General features: G+C 38.9%; 1 protein-coding gene across 3 annotated transcripts in view; it reads left to right on the top strand.

The window, feature by feature from the left end:
• TMEM241 (transmembrane protein 241) overlaps positions 1–17,209 on the top strand; it is a 60,094-nt gene that overhangs the window by 7,318 nt on the left and 35,567 nt on the right. For 2 of the 3 annotated variants that reach the window (XM_039549441.1, XM_019283999.3), the window contains exons 4-10: positions 2,475–2,556; positions 5,766–5,843; positions 7,180–7,205; positions 8,920–8,971; positions 10,123–10,171; positions 12,168–12,213; positions 13,211–13,246. In XM_039549441.1, coding sequence (XP_039405375.1) covers positions 2,475–2,556; positions 5,766–5,843; positions 7,180–7,205; positions 8,920–8,971; positions 10,123–10,171; positions 12,168–12,213; positions 13,211–13,246 — 369 coding nt within the window. The remainder of the gene's footprint in view (positions 1–2,474; positions 2,557–5,765; positions 5,844–7,179; positions 7,206–8,919; positions 8,972–10,122; positions 10,172–12,167; positions 12,214–13,210; positions 13,247–17,209) is intronic. The other variant, XM_039549442.1, reaches the window with a different exon arrangement.

Here is a 17,209-nt window from a genome sequence, read left to right as displayed (position 1 = left end):
GAATATTTGTCTCCGAATCTGTCTGTTGTTTTGGGAGGAAGAGTTGCTGTATGTGTAGGATACTTAGGAATATCATAGCCAGTCTTTAGTCTCATCATGCTTCAAATAATAAACTGCCATCCATTTGTTTGTTTATGTCCAAAAAGTCTCTATTTTTCTGTCTCATGGACTGATCTCATATACTTTCTGAGCCCATTCAGGTTATCCCTAAGTGTCTCAGCAGAGTTAAATTATTACATAGAGATCATCATCCTTTGTCTAAAGTCCAGAATACTAACCTCACTATAAAGACCAAATGAAAACATATTATTTAGAGTAATCTCACTTAGATTTTGTGGATAACCTGCTTTGCCTCTGCTTCCCCCCAGGACATACTGTAAGGGACTCTCCATAATTTCTTCTAAACAGCAAATTTTGACTGCAAAGCTTTTAGTATTAGTAAAACAAGGGCTCTGTGGAGCACAGAGGAACATGCAGCATCTGCATAATTCTTCCAGTGCTGCAGTCTGCTGCCCAGCTTCTGCCTAACTCTTGTAGGCACATAAGTCTGATGTGTTCTGGTTGGCATTTCTCGTAGTGCTGCATTTCACCCACAGCTAAGCAGCAGCTCAGAGCCTTACTTTAAGTGTTGTTTGGGGGAACCTGCCATTGCCTATAGTGGGATTTGGATTTAGACCTAAAACAACCACAGACTCATCAGTTCTTTTTTTATTTTGCATGTACATCACTGTATTGCCAACATAAGAAGCTGCTAATTGGTTTACATACAAGAGAGATTGTTGATGCTGACACGTTACATCAAACATCCGTGCATTCTTTTTCAGTCCTGAAATTCCCACTTGGCAGCATAAAATTCTACCCTTACATCATGGAAAATGCATCTGAAGTCCTTTTCCACTGCACTTCTCAGAATTGCATTGGAGATGAGGACATATTTAGGATTCCTACAATTTAGTGGTGGGGAACATGAAAGAGTGATATTTTTATGTTCTAAATGAAAATTTGGTTTTCATCATGTGTTCCTTTTATCTTCCCAGACCCACTTTCTTATATTCCCTCCCCCTTTCTTCCATTTGTTGCTGTTCCAATAGGGTGGGGGGTATTTTTGTTGGTGTCTGATGTGAATTCATTGGTAATGAGGTATGACAGTATTAGATTTTGGTTGATGAAATTCCAGTTGAAGTCAATAACCTCAAAAGAAACTGTATTTTTACAAAAATTTATTGTGACTACTCAAGAAAACCCAGAGCAAATATTTATGCTGGTGAAAGGATCTAAAGATTATTTTTGTGGCCCTGGGTTTTTGATCGAGTGTCTTGGAAAAAAAAATATATATATAACAGAGGAAATGTGATATTTATGGTTTTTCCCTTGTCTGTGATTATGTGAATCCTTGCACATGCTTTTTCTTCATTCATACTGTTCTGGCTTCATCGTTTAGTGGTCTGTTTTCTGGTGTTCCATGAAGTGTGGTGGTGTACCAGTATCTATAATTGCATTTCAAGTTTACATGTTAATTAGAAGTGAAATGCAAATTAAGGAACTACAAGCAGTTTGGGTTTTTTTTCAAGAACCAGCACTGATCACTAATGTTCCCTCCACTTTAATTTAAAGCTTGGGAAGAGTGAACGGGGCAGCCATGTCTTCAGTCTTGGGAAGCCTTTGATTCAGGCCTTTACCTCACTGCTACTCCTTTCTTCCCTTGCCCAAAATCTTACATTATTCTCTCTGAAATTTACCACCTATCTGATTCCTTTTTCCCCTTAAGTAACAAGATCAAAAATAGGAAAAGTGAAAATTCTGAAGCCTCTTCTCAGAACTGAAACCTGACCCTACTGCAGTAACCATGGCTAAAAAAAATTAATCAAATCAATCTGATGACTTCATCCCTCCATTAGTTGTCAAATTGCCTCTAGGAGTTTGGCTTAGTCAAAGGATTATCATTAGGAAATCTCAAGAGATAGGCTCCCACAGAGACAATCTGATCTTTAGGAAGAGTCTCTTTGTAAATCTGGCTGAGAAATGAATGTGTGGGTGGCCAAGTGTATTTGTACATAGTGAAAATGTGTGCTGTCTGTGCAAGTGAGCCATTTTATGCCTTCGTTTGTCAGGTTTTGTTCCTTTCACAGGATATCAAGGAAATTAGTTGTTTCTCCTTTAAAACCAATGAGAGTAATTTCTAACGGAGAAAAAAACAACAACAGGATTTTGGAGGGAGAGGAGCCAGGGAAAGAGTAAAACAAACAAAATATATCTGCAGTCAGTTCCTGTCTTGGATTAGATAAAATGAATAATTTCTGACTTGGACTCTTTAGTAAATGGGAGGAGCACTGAGCAATCAGACAGTGACTTTAATATGCATGTTTGAATTGTATGTACGTATTTGCATATTATTACATTCCTTGCATGCAACTGTTGCTTTCTGTATGTAAACAGAATGTGGTGAAATAATGGGATTTTAATTGTTTTCACAGGTCTGAAATCCTGTCATGGCTTCCTGCATCAGTACTTTTTGTGGGCATTATTTATGCTGGCTCTAGGGCACTCTCTAGATTGGTAAGAAATGAACCAGTAGAAATCAGTTCTTTATTATCTCTACTTTGTAAACAAAAACCATTCCCTTCATACATGGTGTTTAATGCTGTTCCTGGGTTGAGGGAAAAGGAGGCAGGAGGGGTTTAAATAATAGATCCATTGTTAATGGAGCTAATGCACTGGTTCATTCCTACTAAGTATCAGAAAGAATCTCTGTGACGGTCCGAAGCACTCAGCATCTCTCCAGAGCATGCAGTGTTTTGCTGAACAGATTCTCAGTGGTCTGAATTGTACAAGTAGGGAAGAAGCTGAAGAAATCAGTAGCTGTAACTTTGTAAAAGGAGGAATGGGGTCGTGGGATCTGTGGCAAATCCTTCCAGGAAACTGGTGAAGACCATTCCAGTGAGAAGCTTTTGATTCTTTGCAGGATTTGAAAAAATAAATAGAAAGTTGGAAAGAAATTATGGGAAGGGTTAGATTACTCTGTTTTATGATTCATTTGCATCACAGTAATTTACGAAATGTTTACAGAATGTCAAATCTGCTTTCATGAAACTTGAATGCTTTATGCTTAAATTGTATAGTCTTCCTTTAAAAAAGTAAAATAAATTGGTGGCACTAATTTAAAAAAAATAACAATTTTTTGCTGCTGTATGCAGTCTGCAACCCATATCATGCACTAGTTCCCTTCTGCATTCTATCAATGCATCTAAATGTAACTCCAGAGCCAGCTTGCTCCTGTCACCTCCTAAACCCCAAGAAGAATCAAAAGGGACTTTTTTTACCAGATTCTGATCGTAGTGATCCCTTGAAGATCCCAGCAGAGAGATAGAACAGAAAAGAACAGGAGGTCTCTGTCCTCGTAAGCAAGGTTGGAGGCCTTATCTTGGACCCAAATAATATTGGGAAAGCACAGAGCTGCTCAGAAGCCCTCTGCTCCCAGATTAGTTCTGTCTCAGGGTGATTGCATTTACTTCCTCTTGGTTCCTTGTCAAAGGAAGTTCCATTGGGCTTCTTTGGCGTAAGGTAAGCAAAGCTCCCTAAGGAAAACCCTGTCTGGAAGCATCACTAAAGCTTGAAAGATGCAGGAGCATCTTTTCTGCTTGCTCACCTGGGTGGTGGAGGAGTTATGAATCACATCCTCTCTATTACTTCTTGCTTCCTAGTCATCCTGTAAGTTACTGTGTCAACCTCCTGTTCCTGCTCTGGTCATTCATGAATGAACTGCACTGGAGTGGCAGAAGGGCTGTGGAGGGTTTTGATTTGTATCCCAAATATTTTTTAAGGTGCATCTCCATTTCTTAATGGCTTCTGTTGTACGTGAATGGGGATTTAGAGATCTAATTCTGTGGCCGTTTTATGAGGCAAGACAAAAGGATGACTAGTCTTAGGCCATAATTATGATGTGCTGCCTTGTAGTGGGGCTAAATTCAATCCTATAGAGAAGCTTTGCTTACAATAACTTTGTGTACAACAATTTTATGACAGAGTGAGAAGGAAAGTGGACTCTCCCAAAATCATAGCTGAATTGGCTCATCTCAACAGCATCTTTGAGTTAAGTGGGCTTGTTCCTAAAGCAGAAATTATGTGTACTTTTATTATCAAATCCAAGGGGACCCACTTTCAAACACTCCTGTATATTGGCAAAGCTACAACTTTAATCTCTGTTTGTGCCTCTTCCTAGAGGTGCTGGCAATCTCCCCAGACCAAGGATTCAGGGCTAGAACTGGAGGAGGACTGCTTAGCTCTGGACTGTGATGCATTAAAAAAAGTATGCAGAGCTGTGAGGGGAGATCTGTACAGTCTCTATTCACCCTGCCTGCCCAGCCAGTAAACCTTTCTTTTCATAAGCATTAAGCCCACTCACAAATTTAAGAACTACTTGCATCAAAGGCAATAGACATATGGAGAAGGTTAACTGGGCTAGGCAAACTGGAGCCATTGTTGGCTCCAAAACATATTTGGAAGAGCCAAAAGCAGAAGGGAGGAAAGAAAAACCCAACAAATTTACTTTCATGAAGGGAAGAATGTAAATTCTGCTGTCAACTTTCCTTTGTTTATGGGTATTTCTTGTATATCCTACTGCTCTGTCAAGCTCAGAGTGCTTTTATGTTAGATACTTCTGGGTTTATGCTCTCAGTTGTCCAGCAGCAGGGTTGAGAATTGGTTTTCAGGACTGGTGAAGCTAGGTCCAACAACTTCATGCCAGTTGTGTTTGTGTGCTTTTCATTCTTATCTAGGTGTAACTGTTGTGTTTATGGATCCACCCCAGTTCTCATCATGACTTAAAATGTTCAATGAGCAATGCTTGTCTGGCTTCATGGTAAAGAAAAGAGAATTACAGAAAATACATAAAGTCACATTTGAGAGATATTTGCTGCTTATATCATCTAATACTTAAAAGCTTGGACATCACTGAGAAATTAACTCATTCTCTACTACTGTGATTTAAATATTATACACTAGTGGGGAAATACTGCTTCCTAAACTGGCTTAGTCTTTAGATTATCGTAATCAGAGCATAGAATTGCTTCTGTTTCAACTGTCTGAGAGACCATGGATCTGATCTGGAGGAAGTATTATGAACCACTAATTCTGGTTGGGTTTGCCCAGGGCAATGGGTGTTTGATTCATTATTGTTATCGTTGGGGTTTGTTTCTTAATGATTTCATGTTGGGATGGTGTCCAGATACTTCAGTGGGTATAATTTCGACATCATTTGTATATGAACTATTGCATTTCTATCCTAATTTTGGGCAGCTCTTTCTAGCAGTAACTGAAAACAATCACCTAAAATCATCTTGCCCACAGTTCTGTTGCTAGGAGTCACACTGTATTCTTAGTATCAGCAAACAGAAATGGGACAACAAATGAGAACTGTTTATGGTGGAGGCTGAAGATCCTGGATCAGAGAGGGAAAACTAGAGGCAGAAACCTGGGGCAAATCTTGCTGGGGTAGCTGTGTACAAACAAACTGACTGAGTATTCAGCAGTGGGAGACACAGCAAGCAGGTCTGCAGCAGGGTCTGCATTTAAAGATGCCTGTACCATGTGGTAGTGATTGGAATGGGTTAAATCTCTTTTAGGCAATGTGGCATGGGTTTACAGCTTCAAAAACAAAACCCCAAACCACAGACATGTGGGACAGCTGTCTCTGGGAGGAGTGCCCCTTCCTATGTGTGTGACTGTTCTGGGTTGATTTGGGCATTTTTGTTCTCTCTCCACGGCAGCCAATCCCAGTGTTCCTCACTGTGCACAACGCAGCAGAAGTTGTAACCTGCGGGTTCCAGAAGTTTGTGCTGAAAGAGGTAATTGATCAAGTCAAGGTAACTCCTGTGATAGAATACAGGCATTAGTGCCATCTACTTTTCTAGACTCACTGTAATAGCTACTCATTAATGAGACCCAGAGAGAGCTTTTTGCTGTTGACAAGTATCTATACTGATGTTTCCTTTTCCCCTTTAGTTGATGAAGCAGTGCAAATACATATCACCAGTCTGATCTGCATTTTTAAGACTGGCTTGGTCCTGCTTGATTTTCCTTTTGAAAATTAATATTCCCTCTCTCTCATGCCCCACATAAAAATCTCGTTGTTTGAGCTAAGAGGAAGGAGGATTATGTCCTTAGAACTAATCAGTATAATAGATATAGTGTATTGTATGATTACAGATAGGTCACATCTCCAAATAAAATGCAGAAGGTATGGTACATTTTTGAATTTTTTTGAATGCTTGAGATTCTGCCCCTATGAAAGTCAGGAGAATCATTCCTGTACCCTTTTGTAAGAGCTGGGGCATTTTTCTCACAAACTGAATTGGGGAGCCTTCTTTTTAGGCTTTTCTTGAAATGTTTCTCTAACTAACTGCAGAGCTGCTGTGTGATCTAAGAGTGGGAAATCATTCATCACAAAGTTGTTTCTACAGTGGCCTTTGGCTTGCTGTGAAAGGCATCTTCCATTCATTATATCTGTTGTCTATAAAGAAGAAAGATAAATGAGTGTTTACTACATCTAACAACAGAAGAGATCACTAAGGTTATGCCTAAGGGACATAGCAGTGTGTACCATGGCATGTCCCTGTGTCATTGTCCTCTGATTAGTGTCCCTGTCAAAGTGTTCCATATTTTCCTTCTATGTCAGAAGTTTATGACTCCTGTCTTTAAAAACAAAAGCACTACGGACAAGGGTAATGCAAACACAGGCCTAACTGGAAGCTTCTCAGGAATAATTCCATATCAAGAACTGGGAAAATTTCATGAGTTTAGATCAAGACTGATTTGAATGGGGCAGTACCTAATTAAGAAAACTCAATATTTGAGTACATATTTTACACTTTTTTGGTATAATTCAAGTCAAGTTTGAGGAGCAGGCATGAAGTTCGTGTCTGGTTTTAGGTTTACTTGCTGATAAGCAATCTGAAAATATAAATCAAGGTGGAGTAGGCTTATCTGTAATCCTGATTCTTCTTTGTCAAGTTAAATTTGCTAAGCCGTGCTCAAATTTTGAATATTGCTTGTTGAAGTTTTAATGTGTGTGGTGCAGTAAGATCAGCTGTCATCACTTTCCAGATTTTGGAAGGAGAAAACACTATTTTACCATTTTTGTCATTAAATTTTAATGTTTTAATCATATGTTCTTTTTTACAGCAGACCTCTCATCTGAAAGTCTGTAGGTAAGCTTTTAAAACTACTCACATTCAGATTCAGACTTGTTTTGGCTCCAGCTTCTGTAGTTGCTTCAGATAATGTCACACCAAAACAGTGAAGAATGTAAGGCGCATTCCTGTGGGCAGTGAGCCTAAATTGCAACACAGGAGTAATTAATTTTTTTTTTTTTTTAACAATTGCTTGAATAGATATGTTTTTTTCTCCTTACAAAAATGAAATGAATGAAAAATCAGTGCTCATAACAATGCTTTTGGAAAGGAGATGGAAACCATGTTTGAAATTCCAGTGAGTTTGAAGTTCGTAAACAGTAAGAGAAAGATAATTAGTGTGTTAGAAAGTAGCTAAAAATGCCTTTCCTTAGAAATGAAAGGTAAATGAGACCGATTTCTGCTAGAGTCATTCATAGCAAGGTTGGCATCGGTCTCTTCTGCCATGTCTCAAGTGAACGAACAAGAGGAAGTGGCCTTAAATTGCACCAGGGGAAGTTCAGATCAGATATTAGGGGGAAAAAAATCACTACAAGAGTGGTTTGGCATTGGAATAAATTGCCCAGGGAGGTGATGGAGTCACCATCTCTGGAAATGTTCAAGAGCTGTTTGGACGTGGCACTTGGGGATAGGGTTTAGGCTGATTATGGTGGTGCTGGGTTGATGGTTGGACAAATGATCTTGAAGGTCTCTTCCAACCTTGATGATTCTGTGATATTAAGCTACACAACTGCCAACCCCTGTTGGCCCTAGTTGTTTAGGCTTCAAAAAGGAGATAGAAAGGGACAAGCAGAAGTCAACCAGTCATATGTTAAAAATTTGATTCTGTGCCCCCTACATCTCCTTGAAGAATGGATATTTGCTGTCCTCCACATCCTGTAATATTTTAGCTGTGCTTAAGAATGGATAGTGTTGGGTTATTTTTTAGTATACTTAGAGGCATTATCTTCCTAATTTCTTCCTGTTGTTTCCATTATCTGACTTACTGTGGCCTTGTCTTCACCACTGGATTATTGTCAAGGATACTATTATTTTTTATAATCTTTATTCTGTCTTTTCCCATGCCCTTAGAGAATAGGAAAATAAGCTGCAAAACCAACTGTATGTTAGTATTAATAGTGACAGTCGACAGAAATTCCACATCAGTGTATTCCATGTAGCTTGAACCAATATTGACTCAGCCACAGGTTAAGAATTTATTTAGCCTGAGTCAGTGGACTAGGAGAGGACTTGTGCTGTCCTTAAGACATTTCTAGTGTAATACCAGTCACTTCCACCTTGCTCTGTGTTCTGGAGTAACAATGTCACACTTGTAATGGAGTCACATCTGCTGGAATTGTTGTAACAGGCAATTCATCCTAATGAAAGAAGTTTTTGGTAGCCATTCAACCAGAAATTGGCTGATTTTGGCTTTCTGAAAAAGCCTAGCGAACCGAGATGGCTAGTGAAGAAAAATATTCTCCACTAAAAATACTTGCTTTCATCACTTCTGTGATGTTTTGTGCTGCTTCTCTTCCCATAAAACTTTGCTGTGTACAAGTTATGAAGAATGCATGATGTAAAACTCAATTTTGGTGGCAGGAATTGCTTTTTAAATATGGAATAAGAAAATTAAGTAAGGGAAGTGGCAGTGTAAAATTGACTGGAATTGCCTCTACTTTGCTGAGAGTACAAAACCAGGTTGAAAGCATTTGTCTTGCTTTTTTTTTTTTTTTCTTTCTCTTCTCCACAGTGTGCTGTTCCTCCTGGCAGCAGCAGTGTGCCTTCCTTTCTGTGACACACAGGTGAGCTCTGCTTTGTAAAGCAGCTCTAGTTAGGCCTTGATGTTTGACATCTTGCCAGCATATGAGGGATGCAGCTTTTACTTGTAAGCTAGAGTAGGATTCCTGCAAGGGAATTGTAAATGTTTGCTGTTGCTGTGTTGTAGTCTTGCTGGGTTTACTGTGTTCGCATCATAGTAAAACCCCTGAGCAGTGTGGACATACAGCTCTTTGGTGAAGGTGGTGGCAGGGGAAACCACAGTTTTACTTCTTAATAGGGCTTACAGCAAATCACTTAGGTTTGAATTAATTGTGTACTTTCAGGAAGTTCCTGAATTAGTTTTGTTCTCGCTGTATCCACTTTCTGTATCTACCTGAGAAAGAAAGGAGGTACCTCCAGAGAGTGCTCCATCCAGCAAAGATCTATTCATTGGAGATTCTCTTTCAGGCACTTAGGAAAGCTGCTTCCTTGCTTTAGATACCTTAGTTAATATCTGAAGTTGGATGAGTCTGGAACTTGTCTGGATACATCTGATCAAATGTGGCCATTGGAGGTGTTGCACCTGCGCTCGCTCTCATCATAGTCCATGGTGCAGAGCAGGATCTCCTGGTACATAATTCATCTCATCTGAAAGCAGACATCTAAAATATGCCAGGTGAATTCCTCTCAAAAATGTTTGGTTTTCCCTACTGATTGCAAAGAGGGCCTACTTTGCTCAGACAGACGTCCATTTGAAGCCCTCCTTTGGATACTCTGTTTAGTTGGAGCCTTGTAGAGAAACTGCTTAGCTGCTGCAGAGGCTCAGAGGGGAAAGGAGACAAGACAAAAACCTTTGTGATGGTCCTCTGATCATCTTGCCTGTCGCTGATTGTCAATACAAGACCAAATAGGCTGGGGTCCATATGCTCAGACTACTTAAATTGGTGTACACATCTGAAGGAAATAGAATTATCCTTGCTGAGACAAGCTGAAAGCATGAATAACCAACATATGCCAGGTTTCTAAGTGTGACAGGAAGAATTTTAGTCTTCCTAGTCTTCTTTAGTCATCTTCCCTGTCTTTGTAGCACTGCTCCCACTCACTGTACTTGCTTTGCAAAGCTAACTGCAGGGAAATTGCAATATGTGTATTTACACGATCATGCTTTTATTTATGTAGATGTTCTTTATTGCAGTTTGATCCAAACGGATATTTATGGGCTCTAATTCACTTGATCTGTGTTGGTAAGTAATTTTCTTCTAGAAAGAGAATTAGGAAGGGTAAATGTGTTGGCGAAACCAGCTTTATTATGAAGTTACTGGTATTTGAGACTCTATACGTAAGAAACACTTGGAAAGAACGAAGATCGGTAAATATAAGAAAGTGCATTCTTTTTATAGCTTTTATGTTGAAAACAGCAACGGAACAAACTACCTATTGCAGTCTGCTAACAGTGGATGGGAAAATGCACATACAATTTTAATCAGCACTAAACTTTATTGGTTGTTTTTTGATGGTTGCATACTGAGAGAGACTTCTTTCTGAGAGGAGAAGAAACATGAAAAAAACAAGCAATAACTTGTGCTTGGAACTTTATTGCACACACAGATTTTATTTAAAAACTGACAAAAATATACTAAAATATCATGGAATATGGTCCCAGAGGAAGGATGTTGAAATGTTGGGGTTTTTTAGGCAATCATATGCATTTTTAAAAAATTTTAACAATGAGTTGCATAACCCATCAGGTTTTCTTCTGTCTTTTTTTTCAGACCAAACATTGATTTGGATAAATCGTAGTTCTTCCCTGAAAAGCTAGACACAGTCAGACCCAGAAAATTTGAAGAAAACAAGAGTAGTAATATTTAACTAGGAGATTTTTGTCTTTTGGAGTATTTTGGTGGATAATAAGGGACTTGTATTTGATTCTTATCTGTCCTATATACTGAGTGACTCATTCATATGTTAAGTCTTGTCTGCAGATTAGGGATGATTCCTTCTTTATTTCTTCTATTCATACTGTAAAATTTTCAGGGCAGAGGTAATGTGTTTATATGTATTCCTGTCTAGGGAGGTCTAGAGATCCCCATCTGAAATGTTGTTAACATAAAAATAAGAAATAGTTTTGTGGTTTTTTGAGAAATATTATATGGTAAACATTTGCTCATTTATATAAAAGTAAAAGCTATGGATTTTCCACTTCAAATACTTGTTTGCTGTAATGAGCGATGTTCTTTCTTTCTCAAGGCCAAGGGGTCTCATTTGTAAAGCAGTGTTTGGTCATGGAGGTGGAAAATAACTTAGAGAGTCTTCAGAATGCTTCTTTTGTGTGTTTGAAATGTGTAGGAAGTGCCAACATAATGTTTATGCTGAAAATATAGCTGCCTTCCATCTCTTGGTTTTGAGAGTTGTTGATATGGCTGTTGGGAGTTATTTGTGTAATTAGATTTCCTATCAACTGAAATGAAGGTGCTACGAGAAAGGGCAAAGAGATGAACTCACTTACTGCATAGTAAATTGAGACAGAGGATTACAGAAAGGATGTGTGTTCTACCCTTCATCTTGTCTGATGGAGGCAGACTTGAGGACATCTATTTCATAGTGTTCTACTGCATTTACTGTTCATATTCTAGTTTTGTCTGCGAATCAGAAAAAATCACCCCAAAGCCTTAAAGAACGGGTCTGCAAAAATAGAGCCTGAAGCTGTGTTGTTTCTTCCACGAGCATTCAAATCTTTACCCAGAACAGAAATGTAAGTTAACAAGAGGTAGACAGGCAGGTCAAGAATGTAAAGGACCTGGAGACCCTAGAGCTGAGAGAACTTTAAATAGGAAAGATGGATCAGAGCCAACAGCTCTGTGTAGATGAACATATATGTCACAGAACTTACCCCCAAAATGGTGTGGGCTGAAGAACCCATTCTGTGACACTGTATGTATTTGCACACAAACCCACACACAGAGTCTCTCCTTTGTTGTTGCTGTGAGCTAGAAGATGTCTTGACCTCAGAAGGACTAGCAGAACCACAAAGCATGACTGTACTCAGAGCTGGTAACACTTTGAAAACCATTAATTTGAAGCAACAGGTTCGTTTTACTCATGGTTTAGAAATCCTTTGTGCCATGTTGCTAAACTGTAATTCAGAGGGGTTCCATCTCTGCCAGTACCACGGCCAAACAAGCTGTTGTTTGTCAGAATGATTGCACGATATGGTAATTACACATGTCATTTCAATTACAGGGGCTTACAAAATATTTCACAAGTTGTGGAAACCTGGCTCTTTAAGGTAATGTGTTTTCTTATTCTTTTATAAGGAGAGATGGCTGTGATGTAGGGAGCTCTGCATGATCAGCAGGAGCTGGGCCACTCCTGGTTAATCATTAATAACTTCTCTTGCAAGATGAGCATTATTTATTGTTCATAACAATAGCATGTGGTTATTGATAGTTATACTACTAACTGGAACACTGAATTAGTTTTAGCAGTGTATTATCCAAGGGTGATGACTCAGCCCTGGAAAAGAAACCCCTAATTACTGGCACAGGTGTTCAGAGGAAATGTTAGTCTGTGTTCACATGGAAAGCTGCATAGTTTGAATCTGTCAGTATCTCCCTTTGTGACACAGTCTCAAAAGTGTTCAGCAGCTGGTGACTTACCACAGGGAGGGAATGACTGAGTACCTTAAACACCTTGAAACCCTGCACTAATCCCATGTGCATGTTAGAACTGCAACCACACAACAGTAGTCTTGGAATCAGGTGGCATTACATGTTCACAGTGTCTATAATCTGCAGTTCTCTGTATGGATGGAGATGGATGTATTGATACTGCACATGATGTATAATATACATGCATGGATAAGCTTATTTATTTCAAATCCATTTTCCATCTCTGGTTAAAGGGTCTAAATTTTAATCAGTCTCACTTTATCTTCACTTTAAATGAAACTTCCATGGACAGTAACAACAGAAATAATGTGTGAATTCTGAGTTAATTAATATGTTGTTTAAATGATAATTAATTGACTTGTGTTGATAAAATTATTACTATATTATGTTTATAATGTTTATAATTACAATATAATGTTAGTATTACCTAATGTTAACCTTATTATATATTATATAAATTAATATAATGTAATATTACAGCATTACTGTACATTAATACAGTACAGTATTAATTTACATTACAGTACATTAATACTGCTTAATATACAGATCTGTTACACCAAATGAAGTGCATTGTTAAAAAGCCCACCTTTTTCTCTTTCCCTCATCTCCTAGTGATCTGGACCAACAGTACATCAACTATGTATTCAGGTAAAATGAATAAGTCTTTGATACACCATAGCTGTTTTTATGTGGTGTATGTTTTCATTTTCAACTGTGGCTTGTGGAAGAAACTCATAGCTACCCCTATTTAAATGTATTTATTTAGCAGGACACTCACTGAAAGAACAGTGCTAAGCTGAATGTCTTAGCATCTGAATTTTTTTGGCTCCAGTTGTAGGTGGACATGCCAATATACACCTGGGGAGGTAACGAGGTGTTAATTATGAATTTTTAAATCACCACGTGCACAAGTGATCTATCACTTCCAGAAATAATATTTACAGAGTAACTCCCTGGCAATATCCCACTTCAGAAAATAAAACTTGTACAAAATTGCCAGAAGAGGAGGTAGTGATTACAAAAGTAGTGTGTGCAAAGAACATGAGCAGTAACTGATTGTTCTGAGTGTCATTAGTGGGATTGAGTAATTCTGACTTTCAGTTGTTTTTCTGATTTGGAGATATAAGAGTGGCTTGTTATTTTGTAGCTAGTGAAAGAGCCTGAGTCACTGACCATATATTCCCCTGCTTTTTTAAATCCACTCCTTTCCTCAAAGAGCCACAAACCAGGACATTCAGTGTACATGGCTTCTGCTGGGTTTTTGTGAGGCTTTATTTCAAATAAGGGATCTAGAGACTTGATTCAATTCTCCTCCATCCGTAATCACATCTAATATATGCTGGCCTCTTTTCTTGGGTTCCTACCTAAAGTCATTTGGAAACACTGTGAAGTATGAATAATAAATTCAAAGAAATTCCTTCTGCGGTCAGAAGGAATGAAAGAGGCAGCAGAAGCTGGGAATAAGCATAACAAAAGGGAAGTCTAGTTGTGCTAGTCCATTTGATTAGATGTATGTATGCTCTTGTTTGATCACATGAAAGATCCTTGATAGGAATACAGCAGGGACACCAGTGTAGGACAGTTGCTTCCTTTTAATTCCTGTTTATCTTGTGAGCATCATCAATATGATAACACTGTGTATCTCTTTCTATCTTAGTTCAATCAAATCTCCTATTTCCATAAATAAGTAATGCAGGCCTCTGCTTTTGCCTTTGTGATTCACCAGGGTCCCATTTATGGACAATATCTGAATATCAGTTTGCTTGAAGTAGGCTCTTGTTTAAGTCAGTTGTTGTTTTCCATCTACTATGAAATGCAAAGCAAATCAATTTTACGCAAAGAAGGTAGGTGTGTTTATTGAACCTTTGGAAGAATTAGTCATGGAATTTGCGAATGTGCTGCCACATGCAGAAATAACCTATGAGGTCTGGAACGAGATGTAGCTACTTCTGTGTGTTGAAGGGAAATCATGAACCAAGCAGTAAAATCAATTGATTTTTCATTTGGCAACTGCCTGACTGTCTCAGTTTTAGCTGAAAATTGCACCTAGGCCTGAACCTTTAAATTCAGATTTTGTCCGAAGGTCTTAATTTTTCAGCTTTGATTGAAAAGTCAGGGCTGGGTTGCTCCTCTGTTAGTTTGAAGTCTGTGAACTTGTGTCCAGCAGAGAGCAGGAGTCCCACATTCCATGGAAAGTATGATCATTTATTTGGAAGCTTTTGAAAGGGAGAAACTTCTCGCTAAGGAACTGTGAGGTGCAGTGGTATATGTATTTTAAAACTGTTCTTTTTACAGAAAACAAACTAACAAACAATCCAACAGTCGATTTGTGCAAATTGGAAGATGGCTATCTTCAGCATCTGTTTAAGAGCAAAAATTTGTTAACAAAGCTTCCAAAGTTTTTCCCCAAGAAGAGGCTTAAAGGTCAGCATAGCTTACAAGCTGATGGTGCAAAGCTGGAAAACAGGTGGCTTAAGGGAGGTAGCAAACTGAATGCTTATTTGTTTGGCTTGGGTCTGTGTATATCTGTATGTCTATGTATCTGTATGTGCACGTATTTCTATGTGTTAGAGAAGCTCACAATCCATAGCATTTGGACCTCATCTTGCCTGGGGAAAACAAGCAGTACCATGGACAATGGAGTAAGTGACATCTGATTTATTTTAGAGTTTTGTTTTGTCAAACTAGCTGATGATGTTTGAAAGGGTGTAAAATTTGGCAGAAGCTCTCTCCTTGTCCGCAACCTCCATGATGTGCCACCTCCAGTGTCTAATGGGACCCTTCTGCTGCAGGAGGCACTGGCAGGGTTTGTCTCTGTGTGAGACCTCTGCACATGTATTTATCTCAGAGATCACTGCCACTTCCCAAATCTGGATGGAGCTGTTTAGTGTGTTTGAGAGCTGTGTGGAGCTGTGTACACACAGCTTTACTGCGCAAACTTAATTTCTGTAGAAAACAATCAAAACTTCTTTTAAATATCATTGACTAAAGGAATGTTCTCTGAATGAGCACTAACTCCAGGCAGCCCTGGGCCTGAATTACTATAGACATGGATTATCTCTGTCAGAGGGTGCCCAGCACTAAATTGTGTGATTTAGAAGGTGTTAAGGTATATGCTGCTTCCTCTTCTCAGGCCTTCTCAAGGACTGTTCTGGCCATGATAGGACCCCAGTTTCACCTCCAGGACAGGACAGTTTAATGTGCTCTGGAGGCCTTGTCTATATAAGCATGATTGTATGATTCTATGATGTATGAAGGAACTTGCTAGTGTGGTATCAGTGCAATTTTCTCCTCTTAGCACTATTATCAATAGGTCTTTAAAGCTTCTTATTTCTAACCTAGATCAGACAGCAGACATGCAGCTGTGTGGGCACAGCCAGGTAGTGTTTAAAATCATCCAATCTTTTAGGTTGGAGGAGACCCTTAAGGTCATTGAGTGCATTAACTGAGCACTACCAAGCCTACCACTGAGCCTTGTCCCTAAGCACCACATGTGTCTTAAATACCTCTAGGGATGGTGACTCAGACACTGCCCTGGACAACCTATTCCAAAGCTTGATAAGCCTTTTAGTGAAGATATTTTTCCTAATACATTGGAAAAATACATAGGATTATTGTAATAGGGGCTGTTCAAAATGTTTCTCAGTTCAGTGTGAAAGCACAGTTGCACTCTACTGAGTGTAGAGACTGCCTGCATAGAGCAGATTAAAAGATCTGCCACAAATTACTGGACGTTAGAATCTACCAATATGTTAGAGTAAAAATAAATAAATAAATAAATAAATGTTAGAGTAAAATTAAATAAATAAATAAATAAATATAAAAGAGAAGAAGGCTCTGTTGGACGCTTGCAGAAGTGCAACTGAAATGAGCAGTCTCCTAACATATGCTGTCCTTATATGCCACGCACTCTTTCTTGTTTTAAAATCTGGAACAGTTTGGGAGAGAAGAACACCCTAAGTAAATGTACATGAATGAGAACTTTCCAGAATAAAACAGATCTGAAAAAATATTTGCTGATGTTGAAAGTGTGGTGTTCTTCTCACTTCATCACTTCCAACATGATTATTCAATGGCTTTTAAAAAGGGAGCCAGGCCAGGAACAAGTGTAGGAGGGAAAGCAGAGCTGTGCTATGCAGAGAAGGGAGGTGTGATGTTGCTTCTCAGTGTCCAGCCCCATCTCGTTCATTACTCTTCCTTGTGTTTAAGCATCTGGGGCAGGGGCAGGGAGGAAGAGAAGAGGGTCAATGTACTTCCAAGACCCTGACTCTAATCCTTCAATCCTTTTGATCCCACCTCCTTTTTTAAACTACAGTATTGTACTTCTCTGTACTTTGACTTCTGCATTAGTGTTCTACTTCCTAGTGTTTTTTTCTGGTAATCTTACATTTTCTTTTATTCCTTTGTGTTCCCCCACTTTTTATGATCGAGGGAGCCAGATTTCTCCCCCATAGCTGGTGAGGGGTAGCATGAGGGGAGGGGTAGTAATGCTTGCCTGACATGTTGAGGGAGACATAAATGTGTCTTAGGAGCAGGTTGTAGCTCATCTTGGGCTTTCTCCTGTGCTGAGGCAGGTAGAGATATTTTACTGTTTTTGAAGAACCTGCAAGG

This window comes from Corvus cornix, chromosome 2, assembly GCF_000738735.6.
Source record: "Corvus cornix cornix isolate S_Up_H32 chromosome 2, ASM73873v5, whole genome shotgun sequence".
NCBI classification, from domain to species: domain Eukaryota; kingdom Metazoa; phylum Chordata; class Aves; order Passeriformes; family Corvidae; genus Corvus; species Corvus cornix.
Note: the sequence above shows the minus strand (reverse complement) of the source record. Positions and strands in the feature narration are given on the sequence as shown.